At 42.7% G+C, this 17310-nt stretch overlaps 1 protein-coding gene and 1 pseudogene across 3 annotated transcripts in view; one reads left to right on the forward strand and one right to left on the reverse strand.

Annotated features, from left to right (window-relative positions):
- AASS (aminoadipate-semialdehyde synthase) overlaps positions 1-17310 on the forward strand; it is a 58831-nt gene that overhangs the window by 21999 nt on the left and 19522 nt on the right. For both annotated transcript variants that reach the window (XM_084784368.1, XM_084784369.1), the window contains exons 9-12: positions 2731-2879; positions 4797-4919; positions 5454-5565; positions 17167-17226. In XM_084784368.1, coding sequence (XP_084640494.1) covers positions 2731-2879; positions 4797-4919; positions 5454-5565; positions 17167-17226 — 444 coding nt within the window. The remainder of the gene's footprint in view (positions 1-2730; positions 2880-4796; positions 4920-5453; positions 5566-17166; positions 17227-17310) is intronic.
- LOC311599937 (mortality factor 4-like protein 1) lies at positions 11509-14495 on the reverse strand (annotated as a pseudogene). Its single transcript has 2 exons — positions 14466-14495; positions 11509-12483 (listed from the first exon to the last, which is right to left on the reverse strand). The product of its transcript is annotated as a mortality factor 4-like protein 1 (transcript).

The raw sequence follows: 17310 nt of genomic DNA on the forward strand, positions 1-17310 counted from the left end.
CTTAACAGTGTAGATGCATTCAGTTTCTAGTCTCTAAATACCATGAACTTAAAATTTGGGTAGTTAATCTTTATGTGACTTCAAGGGACAACTGTATTTCAACCACACCATTATGTCCCCGGCCCCAGAAAACTTATCTCCTCACATTTAACATACGTGTATTTCATACCCAATACTTCAAAAGTCATTTTTTTTTGGCAGGGGGCTGTTTTGAGACAGGGTTTCTCTGTGTAGCTATCCTGGACTCACTTTGTAGGTCAGGCTGGTCTTGAACTCACAGAGATCTGCCTGTCTCTGCCTCCCGAGTGCTGGTCTTAAAGGCATGTGCCACCATGACCAGCCTACTTCCAAAGTCTTAACATATCAATTAATTCAAATTCTAGAGTATTACTTGGAACTCAAGTTTAACATTTTTGGCTGCAAAAGCATATGAAATAAAAACCAAGCTGGATATTTCTAAGGTACAGTAGCAGGCTAGCCTCATGGAGTGTACTCTATTCCAAAAGGCAGGAACCGGCAAGAAGAAAGGAGTCATTGGACCAAGCCAAAACCCAAACCCATCAGGACAGCCTTTAACTCCAAAAGCTCTGAGGCAAGCGTCTTGTGGACAGTGTGCCAGATTTTGGACACCTTCATCCAGGCTTGGGAAGCTCTACCTCTGTCGGGTGGCTGCTATCGTCGGCTGCACACTGGAGTCTGAAGCTTGGCTTACCTAGGAAGCATGCTACCCGATGCTTCTCCTATGCCTAGGAAGCATGCTACCCGATGCTTCTCCTATGCCTAGGAAGCATGCTACCCGATGCTTCTCCTATGCCTAGGAAGCATGCTACCCGATGCTTCTCCTATGCCTAGGAAGCATGCTACCCGATGCTTCTCCTATGCCTAGGAAGCATGCTACCCGATGCTTCTCCTATGCCTAGGAAGCATGCTACCCGATGCTTCTCCTGTGTCTAGGAAGCATGCTACCCGATGCTTCTCCTGTGCCTAGGAAGCATGCTACCCGATGCTTCTCCTATGCCTAGGAAGCATGCTACCCGATGCTTCTCCCAGTCAGTCTTGCATCCTTCTGGTTGCTTTGCTTTCTGGACTCCCTTCTTTCCACTCCCATGGCTCCACCATGCATCACCTCATCAGGAGTACATTGTAGCCATCAACTCTAGGAAATGTAATGTTTGTTTGCCTGGCTCCTCAGACTTTTTTTGAAATGCTCTACTTCAAACATTTTTTTTCCTCTTCCTTTTCCTCTTCCTACCTTTCTTCTTCCCTCTCACCCCCACTTCACCTCTGCCTTTTTTTCTTTTGTTCTCCTCATCCTTTATTACTTGTCTTTTTGTTGTTGTTGTTTCTTTTCTTTTTTTCTTTCTTTCTTTTTTTTATTTTATTTTTTGAGACAGGCTCCTTCTCTGCCTAGGTTTGTTCCTAATTCATTTGTATTTCATGCTGTCCTTAATCTCTCAAACTTTCTGTCTCTGTCTCCTGAGTCCCGCAGTGTAGCACAAGCCACCGTTTTGCCTGCAGACTACTTGTAAGTTTGCTTATAATGCCAGGGATGAGGCTAGAGCTCTGGATGTGACAGGCAGGTACTTTCCCAGTGACTGACACCCCCAGCCTGTTTGGGGATTTTGTTCTTCTGCTTTCAATTTCTGTTGGCCAGTCAGTTCTAAAGTGCCTAAACATTTTCCTAGTAACAATTCCTCCTTAATAGTCAGTGTTACATACTTACAACAAAATACTCAAAGGCAACTTTTTAAAAAGAAAAGATTTATTCATGCACATAGTTTTGGGAACGGTTTAAATCAAAGCTCAGGAAGTCTCGCTGCTTTGGCTGAGGGTTAGGGATGGTAAGGACCAGCTGTTTAGAATAAGCATCTCAGAACAGAAGAGAGAAAAGAGGTAGAGGGGAGACTGCCATTCAGTCTCCTCTTAAAGGCGTATTCCAATGGCCTGAAGACTTTGCACCAGGGCCTACCCTTTGAAGCTTTCACTTCCTGTAAGTAGTGCAAAGGCTGGGTCTTCAGGAATGGTCAACGTGCAAGCACGTATATCAGCCTGCTCAGCCTGCTCAGTGTTGCTTGTATGGATATTATGATTTTGGAGTGACAACTGCACTAGACAAAGAACTATAGGCAAGGAGGAATACTGAGAGTGGGAGATAGTCTCTGTTAATGGTGAGCCCCTTAACTGACTTGCCATTGCTAATTTTATCTTGAACCTTAAGTATTAGTGATCAGATGCAGATGTGTACTGAAACTGATGGTGATGCACTTGCCACATGTGCATGTACATGTGTGTGTGTCAGCAGTTCCCCAGGGAGGTCATGTGACTCAAGGCACCCTGAAGACTGTTATCCTCATTTGGCACATAAGAGCAGTAGGGTTCAGAGAGGTTGAATGTGACTAGAGTGATGTTCTACGACATTTGAACTGGAAATAAGAGTTCTAGGTCACTTGACTCTTTGCTACTTTATTTTTCCTACCTATGCAATGTATTACAGAAAAATAAGAATATATTTATTATATTCATATCTGATCATGGAGTAATTCTATGGGTGAGTATTTTCCTCAGAAGATGGCAGGTGACTTGGACAACAAAATATTCTTGTAAGAGCAACACTGATGATCTGCTTGGGGTCTTGGGGTTTTACCTCTAGCTCTAACACAGTGTTTTTTCAGTACATGGTATTGACATAAGCTACACCCTGTTTTGTTGAACATGTAACTTGCTTTACAGATTGCACCCTATACAACTTGTTTAATTAACGGAATCTACTGGGAGCAAGACACCCCTCGCCTGCTCACTCGCCAGGATGCTCAGAGTCTCCTGGCCCCAGTGAAGTCCTCAGTTGTCCCTGTTGAAGGATGCCCTGAATTACCGCACAAGTAAGGACTATATGTCATCAGGCGGCTTTTGTCCTGTGGTTTTTTTTTTGTTTTGCTTTGTTGTCTAGCTTCAGGGCCCTTATTAGGGGACCAAAGCCCACAATGTTTGTGCATGCCAAAAACTCAATTTAGGGATAGGCTGACCTGGCCCCTGGAAGCATTTTATACACCCATCCTTTCCTGAGACTGACTTTGGACTTTACCTTCGGTTCCAAAGCCCTGCTCCCCCAAATCCCTTCATCATTAATTTCATTCTTCTGTCATTTGTTAGTTTTGAATAGCTCACAATCTATTTTTCCTGTGTTTATGATTATTCTTTCTCCTACTGGAATTTATTCTCTCAAAGATAGGGGCCTTTTTGTCTTAATCGTAAGTATTTGGTATAAAATCGATATTTAAATAGTTCTTAAATATTGAGAGTATTAAGTAATTGATATTTGTGAGACATCTTATCTACTAGAGGGGGATTTCTGCTGAGCTGAGATTCAGAGAACCATAGTGGAGCTGTTTGCTGCTCTGAAGCAAATGCCAGTGGAACACAAGACCAACAGATAGTGTCACAGGAGACTAGGTGAAGTAGGCACACTGGTAACAGAAAACAAGGTTTGGGTCCTCTGATGAGCACAGAGCTGATAAGCATAACCCTGCCATGAGAGTGAAGCAGATTCTATTGTAGCAAGTAAGGGACACACTTGGGATAGTCCCCAAGGCAGTGCTTCCCTCAGTGAAGGAAGCAAGAGGCTTTGTTGGGGACACCCTGTATTTACATAAGGAACACATGTGTATATTTACATATGTACCCTGGCATTAGAGGTGGACACACTCCTGGATGAGCTCAGTTCAGAGTAAGGCTTCTCTATGCATTGCTTATTCAGAAAATGCGGACTGGGGACCCTTCTTAACAGAGAATTTGCTGTTTCAACAGCAAACTGTATCTCACTTAAGAAGTATGGGTCAGAATGTGTTACTAATTTTGTCCTTGTGAGTTGCTAGGTTTCTTTTTTTTTTTAATGATAAAGCAGTACCCCTGCAAGTTTAATAATTGTTCTTAAAGTGTCTAATGAATGGCTAACTCGGGGCTCAGCAAAAGCTTTCAAAATATGAGAGGGAGCCGGGCGTGGTAGCGCACGCCTTTAATCCCAGCACTCAGGAAGCAGAGGCAGGCAATTGTTGTGAGTTCAAGGCCAGCCTGGTCTACAAAGTGAGTCCAGGAAAGCCAAGGCTACACAGAGAAACCCTGTCTCAAACAAACAAACAAATGAACAAAAACAAAAACAAACAAACCAAAACACTAAAACAAAGCAAAAAACAAACAAACAAACAAACAAACAAACCATTTGTAGAGTGAATATATGCTAATAAAATTATTACCTGTGTCGGGAACAAATGGTTGTTCTGTATTGTTTAGGTAATAATAGTGAGGAGGAAAATATTGTGTGTGTGTGTGTGTGTGTGTGTGTGTGTGTGTGTGTGTGTGTGTGTTGAATATTGACGCAAAATTTTCTTTAAGTGCTTTCAGGTCCCGGTGAAATCCAAGGATGTGGAAGCAGGGTTTGGAGAGAGGCAGCTGTACTAGCTAGACTAGTCATTTACAGATGATGAACCAGGCACCTTATTCTGTCTGCTATCAAATTTTTCTGTATGGAAGGGATTCCACGCCCCCCTTTTCCTTCTGCTTCCTCCCCCCTCCCTTTTTAAAGAATTTTCATTATTCTCACAGAAACTAAAGAAGCCCCTCTCTTAGAGCAGCACAACGTTCCAAAGACTGAACTGTAGGACAAAGATTCCACCTGCCTGGGAAATATTAGGCATCTACAATGCAATTTGTTTCAAGCACATTTTATTTGTATTCATTGTTAGTCTTCCTGAAGGCCTGAGAATTCCAGCCTCTCATCTGAGTGTTGATATTGTTTTCAGACTCGTGGCAATATGTGACATTTCAGCAGACACAGGAGGGTCTATAGGTTTTATGACCGAGTGTACTACAATAGAGCGACCCTTCTGTATGTATGACGCAGACCAGCAAATTATTCACGACAGGTGAGTTTGCCACAGCTACGGGTTTTTCACCTTGATGTACTAGTTCGAAGCACCTAATATCTCACTTCTTTATGAAGGTATGGAGGTATACGCTCAAACACAGTTAAAAAAAATAGTGGAAAAATCACATTGAATGCTTAAATAAATATATACTATAGTAAGATGGGTTACCAAGTAAAAAAAAGGTTATGTTTGAAAAGCAGCTGGGTGTAGTGGTGCCCACCTTTAATCCCAGCACTTAGGAGGCAGAGGCAGGCGGATCACTGTGAGTCTGAAGCCAGCTCGGTCTACAAAGGAAGTCCCTGATAGCCAAGGCTACACAGAGAAACCCTGTCTCAAAAAAAAAAAAGAAAAAAATGAAAAGCAGTCTTATTTATAGTGATATGCTTCCCCCTCCAATCCCCAAAAGACCTACAAATATACAAGTAACAATGAAACAAATGTTGCAATGGAGTAAAGCCTAGGGAAAATTTACAACAGTCAAGTAATATCTTATATCCTGTACATTTGAATAAAGCCTGTTGCTTCTCTTAGTGTCGAAGGCTCCGGGATTCTGATGTGCTCCATTGACAATTTGCCAGCACAGCTTCCTATTGAGGCTACGGAATACTTTGGAGACATGCTTTACCCTTATGTGGAAGAAATGGTAAGGGGGACCGGTAGCCTCCGCCGCAGCTCCGTGACCTTAAGTAGAAGTATCGAGTGAGCTTATGAATGTTCTGGTCTTCTGTATCTGAGAAATCTGTTGCCAAATGAAATGCCAACCCTCCCCCAACTGTACTTATAGGTCCAGGTTTATTCAACATACTCTGCTACTTGTCTCATTGGGACTATGGTTGTGTCGCCAACTTCATGCTCATACTCATCTCATTATGTATGTTTTACTAAGGGTGCTTATGACATGGGGCACAGGTGAAATTACTTTATCACCAATTCCATTGCTATCTCGATCCAATTATATTGAGGGGGCATTTTTTACTGTGCTACAATATGAATAATCAAATATAGAGAATATCACTGGGTACCAGCCAGTAGTGTTTTGTTCAGTGACGGCTTATCCTGAGATGCTGTTTGTGTCTCCTGTGACTGAATCTGAAATGTTGTGTAATCTAGATTCCATTCCCTTTACCAAAGAAACTCTTTCTTCCACCAGTGTTTATCTTGGGTTCAGACTTACCATTATCTGTTTGTTTTTTGTTTTTTCTAACAGCAGCCAGCCTCTGTCAGAGACTCCAAATGTATGAATAGTGGCTCTTGTTGTGTCTGTATCTTCCACTTCTCTCCCACTGTGAAACCGGACCATGGCAAACAGTGGACGAATAATCAGAAATTCTAGTCTGAAGCTGTCTTCTCTGTAACTACAGGGTTAATAAGGAGAGATTAGAGGACGAACTCATTAGAAAATATGGTGGAAAGCTATTGCTTGCTTGCTTGCTGTGTTTGTATGTGTGCATGTGCATACTGCATCATGTTCATGCCATGATGTACCTGTGGAGCTCAGAGGACAACTTGAGGGAGATGCTTCTTGCCTTCTGTCACCTGTCAATGCATGCTGAGTCTGCAATGTGCCAGGAGTCAGCTTTCATCGGGGAGGTAATTAGGAGAGCACCACTGGCAAGTGGGACAGGGCATCAGCTAGATTTGTGACTCAGGGTATGAGTCAGATATGTCATCTATAAAATTTGGTGATTGTAACACCCCAAGTTTTAGCATCCTAGAGATTTGAATGTCTCGGGGCTTGAAAAAAGGAAAAGTAAGTGTCCCCAGATTTTCCTTGTCACTTGTTTCTCTGATGACTAGACTTATGTATGTGTAGGTATTTAAGTGTGAGCTCAGACATCTTCTGAAGTCAGAAGAATGCTTCACTTCTGTAAATGCCATAGTGGTTTTTGTCCAGGTAGCAAGCTTGTCTGTGCACTTTCTAGTGTCACAGTAGTGATTATTTGTTTTTAGTAGTTTTCTTTTTCCATGCTTTCACCACTATCACCGCTACCACTACCACCACCACTATCACCATCACCGCCACCCCCATCACCCCCATCACCATCACCATCACTACCATCACCACCGCCATCACCACCACTGCCATGACCACCACCACCACCACCATCACCACCATCACCACCATCACCATCATCATCTTATCTTTTGGGTGTTTTTTAATGTTTTTATTATTTAACTATTTATTTATTTGTGTGTGTGTGTGTGTGTGTGTGTGTGTGTGTGTGTGAATTTCACATCATGCATACCAATCCCACTCATCTCCCCATCCCTTCATATCCACCCTCTGCATATCTACCCTCTGCATATCCACCCTCTGCATATCCACCCTCTGCATATCCACCCTCTGCATATCCACCCTCTGCATATCCACCCTCTGCATACCCACCCTCTGCATACCCACCCTCTGCATATCCACCCTCTGCATACCCACCCTCTGCATACCCACCCTCTGCATATCCACCCTCTTCATATCCACCCTCTTCATATCCACCCTCTGCATATCCACCCTCTGCATACCCACCCTCTGCATACCCACCCTCTGCATATCCACCCTCTGCATACCCACCCTCTGCATACCCACCCTCTGCATACCCACCCTCTGCATACCCACCCTCTGCATATCCACCCTCTGCATATCCACCCTCTGCATACCCACCCTCTGCATACCCACCCTCTGCATATCCACCCTCTTCATATCCACCCTCTGCATATCCACCCTCTGCATATCCACCCTCTGCATACCCACCCTCTGCATACCCACCCTCTGCATACCCACCCTCTGCATACCCACCCTCTGCATACCCACCCTCTGCATATCTACCCTCTTCATATCTACCCTCTGCATATCCACCCTCTGCATACCCACCCTCTGCATATCCACCCTCTGCATATCCACCCTCTGCATATCCACCCTCTGCATACCCACCCTCTGCATACCCACCCTCTGCATACCCACCCTCTGCATATCCACCCTCTGCATATCCACCCTCTGCATATCCACCCTCTGCATATCCACCCTCTCCATATCCACCCTCTGCATATCCACCCTCTGCATACCCACCCTCTGCATATCCACCCTCTGCATACCCACCCTCTGCATATCCACCCTCTGCATATCCACCCTCTGCATATCCACCGTCTGCATATCCACACTCTGCATACCCACCCTCTGCATATCCACCATCTGCCCTTGCAACCTCCCCCGTGAAAGAAAGCAAATCTCCTTGTGGAAGCTGTACTGTGTCACAGTGTGTCCCACAGAATACCCTTTTGTCCACACTTTGCTTGCAAATGTTCACTGCAATAATTCATTGGTCTGGTTTAAGGCCTCTGGCTTCTGCTACATTCTCAATAGTGCTTTTTGTTTTTGTTTGTTTTGTTTTTGCTTTTGAGATAGAGTTTCTCTGTGTAGCCCTGGCCATCCTGGAACTTCCTCTATAGACCAGGCTGACCTCAAGGTCAGAGACCTGCCTACTTCTGCCTCCTTAGGGCTGGCATTAAAGTCTGTGCACCACCACTGCCCAGCTCCATGTTTTCATTATTGTGAGAGTATTTTAACATATCACATGGAACAGAGCTATAAAAGTCATTTTGTGATCCTTATGTTTGTTTCTCTTATCTGCAGGGCACAGATCCTAAGACTCCCCAGTTAATTTCTGAAACTGTGCTTAGTATTAGAGCCTACATTTATAACTTCTCAATACCTGCATAATTATGACAAATTTCAATTTATAAAAGAGATGCAATAAGAGATCACTAATAATTGACAATGATAATATCATTATAATAAATGTATGTCTCTCAGTCTCAAAACATCTTGTGCATTGCATGCCATTCTTGTTTTTGATGATTTACTTAATAGCAGTGTCTGTGTGGTAAAAGAAACTGAGGTGAGAGAGGTAGGGCCTGAGACTTAGCAGAAAAGCTACTGAAACACCACCGTAGCTGATTTGAGGACTGAGAAAGTTTCTGCTGTGGCTTGGGAGTAGGTAGCACCTACAGTACGGGTGCACTGGTCAGGTGAGATGCAGCAAGACCACACAAGATTGCACCTGCTGCTCAGAAGGATACGTGGCTTAAAACTTATTAAAAGTTTGTTTTGGGAATTCCTGTCTCTTTTCATACTGTAATTGACTGAGTATCCAAAACCATGTGAGGCAAAACTGAAAAGGGGAACACCGCCGTATCTTATTCTTCCGACACATGGGGGAAATTTAGGTTTGAAGATTATGACTCGTTTCTACCTTTATGAATACGTCATGGAGCATATGTTTTGAATGCTATGAGTGTTATATTGTAGGGATTTTGAAAAAAAACAGTGAATTTTTTGGAAAAGCAGTTTTAGACTCAACTTGTTTAGACTCAAATTAAAAATTACGTCTCATCTGTGGAGCAAGCTAGCTGAAACATAAATTCTGGTCTTTTATCTCTACTTGAAAGTTCATTGTACTCTGGCCTGTACATGATCAGTGTGTGGGTCATGGGACAGAAGAGACTTATGTAAAAGCTGACTTCCCTTCTTTCTGAACCTGCCATTTTTATCCCTCTAACACTGTGGAGTCTGGCTGCTGTGGGCCTATTAGTACTGCCTGTATGTATCGAGGATCCATCTACTAATGTGTGAGCATCTTACCAGTGGACACATCCCCTAAGAAAACTGACTCTCCTTCCTCCAGCAACTGCCAATTGCCAAAGTAACGCGGCCTTAGGAACCCTTCCCCCATCCGTACAGATATTTTGACTGTCTTGATCTTGTATAGGTTTTGGGGCAAGTAAGCATAGCTTCTGTGAGTTCACGAGTGCAGTGGCCATAGCAAATCCTGAAGAGAACTTTTCACAGCCTGTCTCCCCATCCTTAAACTCTTCTGTTCTTTCTACTTCTTCTTCCATGGTGTTATCTGAGCCACGGTGGGTGGTGGGGGTGGTGGAGGTGGTGGTGGTGGTGGTGGTGTGTGTGTGTATGTGTGTGTGTGCACATGCGCGGGCGTTGGAGTGTTGGAGTGTTGATATAGATGTCAGTCACATTTAAGGCTGAGAACTTAGTCACTTATTCTCAACACTTTGACTAGTTATAAGTGTTTACTTTAACTGCAGAAAGAAACTTAGACTAAGGTTGAGAGGAGCACAAATCTGTATATGAATGTAAATATTTAGAAGCCAGTTTGACAACATAACCATGTAGTAGTATTAAGTTTCCTCCTGAAGCCTGTGACTTCTCCAGCCATGGGATTTGCCAAGGCTTATAGTATTAGATATGACTCCTTCGCTGTGGATAAGATCTCAAATCAAATTAGAAAGTGGTTGATTATTGCTTTAACAACCATGCCACTGTTTCACCAGTGGACACATCTTCCTTGGTATGTTGGCATTGTAGTATGGAGGGCTCAGCTCTGGGTAAGACCACTGATGTCTTTTGTTTCCTTTTGACCTGCGCTGTGCCTTCTATACTTTCAAGGTTCTATTAATTCTTAAAAATGTAATTTTATATAATTGACCCAATATAAATTTCTACTCAAAGAAGTTATTATAGGCCTTTTAATCTTACAAATTATGCCACAGAATTTCCATTGTAAATATAAGAAGTAAAGTGAAAATTTGAAATTCCCATTTTCATATTTAAAATTGTAAGTCATTTATTCTTATATTTTCCACGTTTATTTATTTTGCTTTTTATATATGTGTATGTGTGTGTGTGTGTGCATGTGTGTGTGTAGGTATGTGTCTGCAGGTCAGAGGACAGCTTGAAGTGTCAGTTTTCTTTTACCATGTGAATTCTGGAAATCAGAATCCAGTAGTCAGGCTTGGTGGCAAGTGCCTTTACCTGCTTGGCCATCTCATTGGCCTCCTATTTATCTTTAATAAAATTATCACTCAATGTAGTTAATTTTATATAGGTGTTGGAGTGCAGGAAAGTCAAGTCAATGACTGTGCTAAAGCATCATGAGAAGTAGTTCATCCTGACAGCACTTATAGATTGAAATTTACAGAAAGAATATACTGATGATCTGAAAGACAACTTCTACAAGGCTGACTTTTCCATAAAACTGTAGCTTTGTGATGCATTGCCTCTATCATGTTAAAATGTTCATCATACACACATACCAAAGCCATGAAAACAAGCTGGCATTCTTTAACCATTGAGCAAAGATAAAATACCTAGGCAAGAGCATGGATGACTTTCAAATGATGGGCTCTTTAAGCACCATTACACACACACACACACACACACACACACACACACACACACAGAGAGAGAGAGAGAGAGAGAGAGAGAGAGAGAGGAGAGATGAGTGTTTAGTTGTATTTACTGTGGTGAACCTTTGCACTAGGAATCAGAACATTTTGTCACAGAGCATTAACACACAGTGCGTAGTATAAAAGGAACAAAATCACCAACATTCAAAAGCAACTGCACAGTAAAATGCTCTACAGTGTGTCTCTGTTGTCCATCACTGAATACACTGGTAGGAAGGAAAAGGGGGTAGTGACTCCTTCTATTTTCTCTGTTTAAAGTCAAACAGAAAACAAACATCAACTCTGTTACACACTAACGGCCTTCAAAGTACATCATTTGTACAAGAGAGGACTAAGAACCAAACTGTACAGAGATCCAAGCATGCGTGAGTGAGAGCACACCCCTCATGGCTTTCCATAGGTGCCCGGGAGGGGCTGCTTCATAATCCCGGGCACTGACCAAAGGCGCAGAATCCTCTGCCAGGTACTTTAGGAATCGTGTCAATTGTGCAGTAATAAACCAAGGCTTTGCTCATCTAGTTGTGTATAGGCCAACATCGCTCCAGTTATCACAAATATCAGTAAATGTGGCGCTCCATACACTTGGGGCACGGGTGCATCGGGGTGACCCACAAGAATTACAGTATACTGTGGTCTCTCAAAGTTGTAGACTCGCTGAGTGCCCAGCATCACATTGCAGTACTCCTTTATCCCTGCCACAGTCTCTGCCACAGCCTCATTAACAGCTTACTCCTTATCTGTATTTCCTCCGGATTTCTTATAATTTGCATAATTCTCCAAAATGGAATCCACGGTCTTCTTGGCAGGAGGATAAAACAGCTGCTTCCGTCTGGTGATCAAGCCCGCGTCATCCACAGCCATGCTGTCGGCTCTGCAGGAATCTTTAACTCCAGCTCTGTCCGTGAATGTTTCTTCATTTTCAGCTGTAGGGTCTACCCGGGCTCTTTTCTTCCTAGGAGGCTGAGGCGTCTCACTGGTCCTGCCACCATCTCCACTTCTGGTTGTTTTCCGCTTGTTTTTTTTTTTTTTTTTTTCACCTCAACCTTTTTTCGCTACAGACCAGACGTCTTCTTTCCTGGAGCAGCCCCTCTCGTCTTGCCCTCTGCGTATTCTTCCTGATTGGTCTTTTGAAGTTCTCGCTGTTTCTGTAAATTAGTGTCCACGTATTTGAATACTCTGCTTTCTGGAAACTATTCACCCCAATTTTCATTCCAACACTGTAATGCATATAGTATTTCATTTGTTTGTCCCTTATCACAACCCTTACATACTTTGCTTCATAAAGAAGAGCCACACACTGGCCTTCCTAGAATTTAGGCTTCGTGTCCCACCTGGGCGCCATTTATAAGTGACTCGCTGCCTCCTCCTCCTCCTCCCGCCATCCCCACTACCACCCTCTACTTTCTACCGCACCCAACTTTAAGAATAGAATTTTTTATTAAAACAATAGAACTATAAAGCTTTCATAATTATGTAAAATATAAGGTGTTGTAAAGTATCGAAGGTATGTGATCCATAACTGTAAAACATACATTCAAGTAACCTTTCTATGGACTGAGTCGGCTATGTTTAGGAATATATGTGTATATACATCTACGCATGCAATAACAATGGGAAAAGAGGCCATGAATTTGAAAGAGTTCGAGGCGTATATGTGAGGGTTTGAGAGAGCAATGAGAAGGGAGAAATGTAATTATATTATAATCTCAAAATAAAATCTCTTACCACTTAAGAAAAAAAAGAAAAAGAAAAAAAATCTCATTACCATGAGAACCAGGGGTCAGGAGTCAGTGTTAGCATCCCCGAGGCCCTCTCTTCTCATGCAAGGCTCTTCTGGCATCTCGCTTCAAAGGCTGCACGCCCTCTGTCCTGCCTTCCCAGCCTGAGCAATTCTGCTATCCTCTGAAAGTCATTTGTGCTTTTCTGGAGAATAATAAAAGCAGGCAACTTTGTGTCTTTGACTCTTTAAATCTGTTTCTGTTACTAAATCTTGTTCTTTTAAAGTTCTATGCATGCACTCTGTTTTCTGGTTACTCACTGCCCTGTCTTCTCGTAGGTCTCCTCTACCTCTGCCAGTCCCGCCCCTCTTTCCCTATTTACTCATTTTGGGTCTGCTAAGTGTTCTTCAGAGTGTAATCAGGTGGTCAGTGTGGTCGTGAGTGGGAACTAGCCATGAGAACTTAGTCTGATTACAGGGGTCACACAAGTGGATACCATGCCTCCCCTAATGCCACACTCTGTTAGTTGTCAGCACATCAACAGTAAACCCTACAGTCCTGTGGCTCCTTCCTTCTCCATAGCTTCCTGTCAAGAAAGGACAACTTCTGTGGTCTGAGTGCCAGTACAGGCAGCCAGCTACTGTGAGTTCATGTTGTCATCTGTACTGTACTTAGAAGATGGTATTTTACAGCCTCTCTCCTCATCCTCTGAATCTTACAGTCTTTTCACCCCTTTTCAGAGAAAAGTTTCATCAGTAAGTCTGACATTTACCATGAAGTTTTCATACATTTTTCTATCAAACACTTTTGAACAATTGTAGTAATTGTTATTTAATATGATAATTTCTTTCATCTTTTTTTTTTTTTTTTTTTTTTTTTTTTTTTTAGTTTTTTGGAGACAGGGTTTCTCTGTGTGTGCCTTTGGCTGTCCTGGAATCACTCTGTAGACCAGGCTGGCCTCGAACTCACAGAGATCTGCCTGCCTTTGCCTCCTAAGTGCTGGGATTAAAGGTGTGAGCCACCACTGCCTGGCTAAACCATCTTTACATTCATAGAATAAACTCAACTTGGCTGCAATATATTAACCTTTTATTTATATCCAAATTACATTGCTAATGACTATATCAACAGCTGCTTATTTTACCGTTGATTGACATTTAGGTGGTTCTGTTTGGAGCTATTTCAATTTTAATATAAAGAGTTTTTCTGACATATCTCTGGTGTGTGTATGCATGTGTGTGTGTGTGTGAGCATGTGTGCATGTGTACATCTGTATGTTCATGCACATGCATGTATTCATATACACCCATCAACTGTACTTTTATTGAGTTCATATTGGCATAGTTTTAGAATAATTACATCTGTGCTTATGAATAACCTAGTACTTTATCATGGCTTGCTACTACATTTGCTTTTATTTTAATTGATATGTTCTATAGATCAATTTTAAATTGATTTATTTATTATTGGTGTGTGCATGTGCATGTGTGTGTGTGTGCATGTGTGTTATATGTGATATGTGTGTGGATGTGCATATGCTGCTGTCTATGTGTGGGATCCATTCTCTCACCTTTGGGTGGCTTCTGCAGACTGAACTCATTGTCCACATTGTCACAGTAAATATGGGCAAACACAGAAAGCACAGTAATATCCCGATGGGCAAACACAGCCTACTACACTCTGAATGTTACACTGTCTTCAAGTTTTCTCCACTAAACAAATTAGCTTGCTACTTCATTTCTTAAGACATTTATTTAATTTTATGTGTAGAAGTTTCTTACTTGCATGTATCCATTTATACCATATATGCGTGCCTGGTGACCGCGAGGCCAGAAGAGGGTGACAAAACTCAGCTATTGTTTGGGTTCTAGGAACCAAACCTGGGTCTTTCGCAAGAGCAAAAAGTGTTCCTAACTGCTGAGCAATCTTTGCAGCCACCTAGGCCCTAGTCCACCACTTTTGACTTTGGTCTCAGGTAAGATTTTGGACCTGAGCGTGTGAAACTGGATTCTTTACCAGAATGTGACACAAGCGGCTTCTGGTCTGGTTCCTGACAGGGTCCTGTGTGTGTCTGCAACCCCGCGGCCCCAGACTCCACATTATGCCTCGCCGTCTCCCCACCGACACTTCTGTCTTTCAAGTTCCCGCCAGCATGGCTTATGAAGCACTCCCTGTGATATTCCTCACGCAGCGGTTCCGCACGCTTCCAGAGTTCTCTAATAAACGTGCTCCGAAGGACCCGGACACCCATGGCCCAGGTTATCAGAGCCAAGGCCCCACCTCCCTGCGCCATGTTTCTATGTAGCTTTTCTGATTGCTGTGATCAAGCACCCGACAAAATTCAGCTAAGAGAGGCAAGATTTATTTGGGGACATGGGAGAAGAAATGGCTCTCAGCTGTGCTGGTGCGAGCATGGGGCTGCTTGGTCATATTTGGGAGGATCGGGAAAGGAGGAAGGACAGCAAGCAGAGCTAACCTGTAAACCTCAGTGTCCACCCTCGGGGTCCCACTCCCATAGTCCAGAGGCTCCACAGACTTCCAAAGCAGAGCTGCTGGCTGAGGATCAAGTGTTCAGTCAGATTCATGGGTTGTGAGGACCTTTTACTTACAAACTGTAACAGGGACTATTTTAGAGTATATGCACTACTCTATTTTCCTCTCATATTTACTTTTATTCTTCATATTTTTTCTCTTATTAAAAGTTGATTTTCCTCATATAATCTACTCTGGTTACCGTTTCCCTTCCCTCTACTCTTTCTAGTTCCTCCTCACTTCCCTTCTCATCAGCATCTGTTCCCTTTCTGTCTCTCATTAGGGGAAAAAAAAATCAGGATTTTAAGAGACACTAACATATCAGAATTTTATGAAACAAGTGGACAGAAAAGAGCCCAAGAGAAGGCTGCCTCTGTTTCTGAGAGTTCATATGAATTTCGCTCATGTCGACTTAGAGGGTCTTGTTTTCTTGGTGTCCTTCATCCCCTCTGGCTCTTATACTCTTTCCTCCTCTTCCACCCCCTTCCCTGAGTGCTGAGGGGGAGGGGTTTGATGGAGACATCCCATGTCTGCCTGAGTGTTCCAAGATCTCTCACTGTCTGTATAATGTCTGCTGTGGGTCTCAGTATTTGTTCCCGTCTCCGAACAGAGGAAGCTTCTCTGATGATGGCTGAGTAAGGCACTGATCCATGAGTATAGCAGAATGTCACTAGGAGTCATTTTATTGCTACATTCCTTGTTAGTTTTTTAACTTTTGACTTAAAGTGCATACAGTTACAGTGCACAGGCTTAGGAATGACAAAGAAGTTTTGTTTCCCTTGGATGCAATAGATATTTGTTGGTTATCTTCTTCAGATATGTGAAAACAATGTTATATTCTGTTTCAAGCATCGTCTGTGCACAGTTTTGTTTCCTATTTGGGTGGGTGTTCTAGACCTTGACGTAGGAAAGGTAGAGAAAGGCAGTCAGCCATTGTTCCTTCTTTGATCATCTGACTTAAGAGTCCTGACTGAGACTCCACTGTTGGACTCTGGGACTTGGGAAAAAGAGAAAGTTTCTCAGATGTCATGGCTCATACGTTTTAGCCCAGCACACTGAGGTAGAGGCAGGCAGAGCTGTGAGCTCACTGCCAGCCTGGTCTACAGAGTGAGTTCTAAGACAACCAGGGCTATGTAGAGAGACCCTGTCTGAGGTATGTGTGTGTGTGTGTGTGTGTCTGTCTGTCTGTCTGTCTGTCTTTTGTCAATTTTATCTGCCTCAATCTTCAAAGAAAATGTACAGATTATAGATTCCATTTTGATCTCTACTTGGTCAAGTCAGTATCCCTATGAATTTTGAAATGTCTTGTTACCCATAAATCTAACTATGACCAAAGAGTGACCTCTGCTGTGAGGTTGGTGGGCTCCTCTGGGTCACATGAAGGAGCTTGAAGTTTTGGGATGGAACAGAGGTACTCAGAGGGTAGATTATGGCTATAATGCTTGGAAATGTGTAACATGTCCAATATAATACCTCTGATTGCTTATGAAAGAAGAGCGCCTATGAGTTCTCAGCAAGCGAAAGTGATTACAGTCAAATTTAGTTTTACAGTTGGACCTTGCCTTGCAACACTATATTCCTGAATACAGAATTATTTATAGATTTCTATGACCATTTATTTATATTCAGCAATATTCAGAAACCTCTTTTTCTTTAAGTGAAATGCTATTATGTCTCTAAAATGCTACGAAGCCATGGCTGCAGCTTCGTTCACCTCTCTCCATTCTCTTTCCTTGCAGTTGCTATCAGATGCCTCTCAGCCTCTGGAAAGCCAGAACTTCTCTCCAGTGGTGCGAGATGTAAGTGATGAGAACTTCCCCGTGGGAATGTCACCTTTTCCCATGATCCTTTGTAATTCGTCTCTTTGCCGGGTGCAGTTTTTC

The sequence above is a fragment of the Acomys minous genome (genome assembly GCF_964271855.1).
Source record: "Acomys minous genome assembly, chromosome: 6".
In the NCBI taxonomy this organism is placed as follows: Eukaryota; Metazoa; Chordata; class Mammalia; order Rodentia; family Muridae; genus Acomys; species Acomys minous.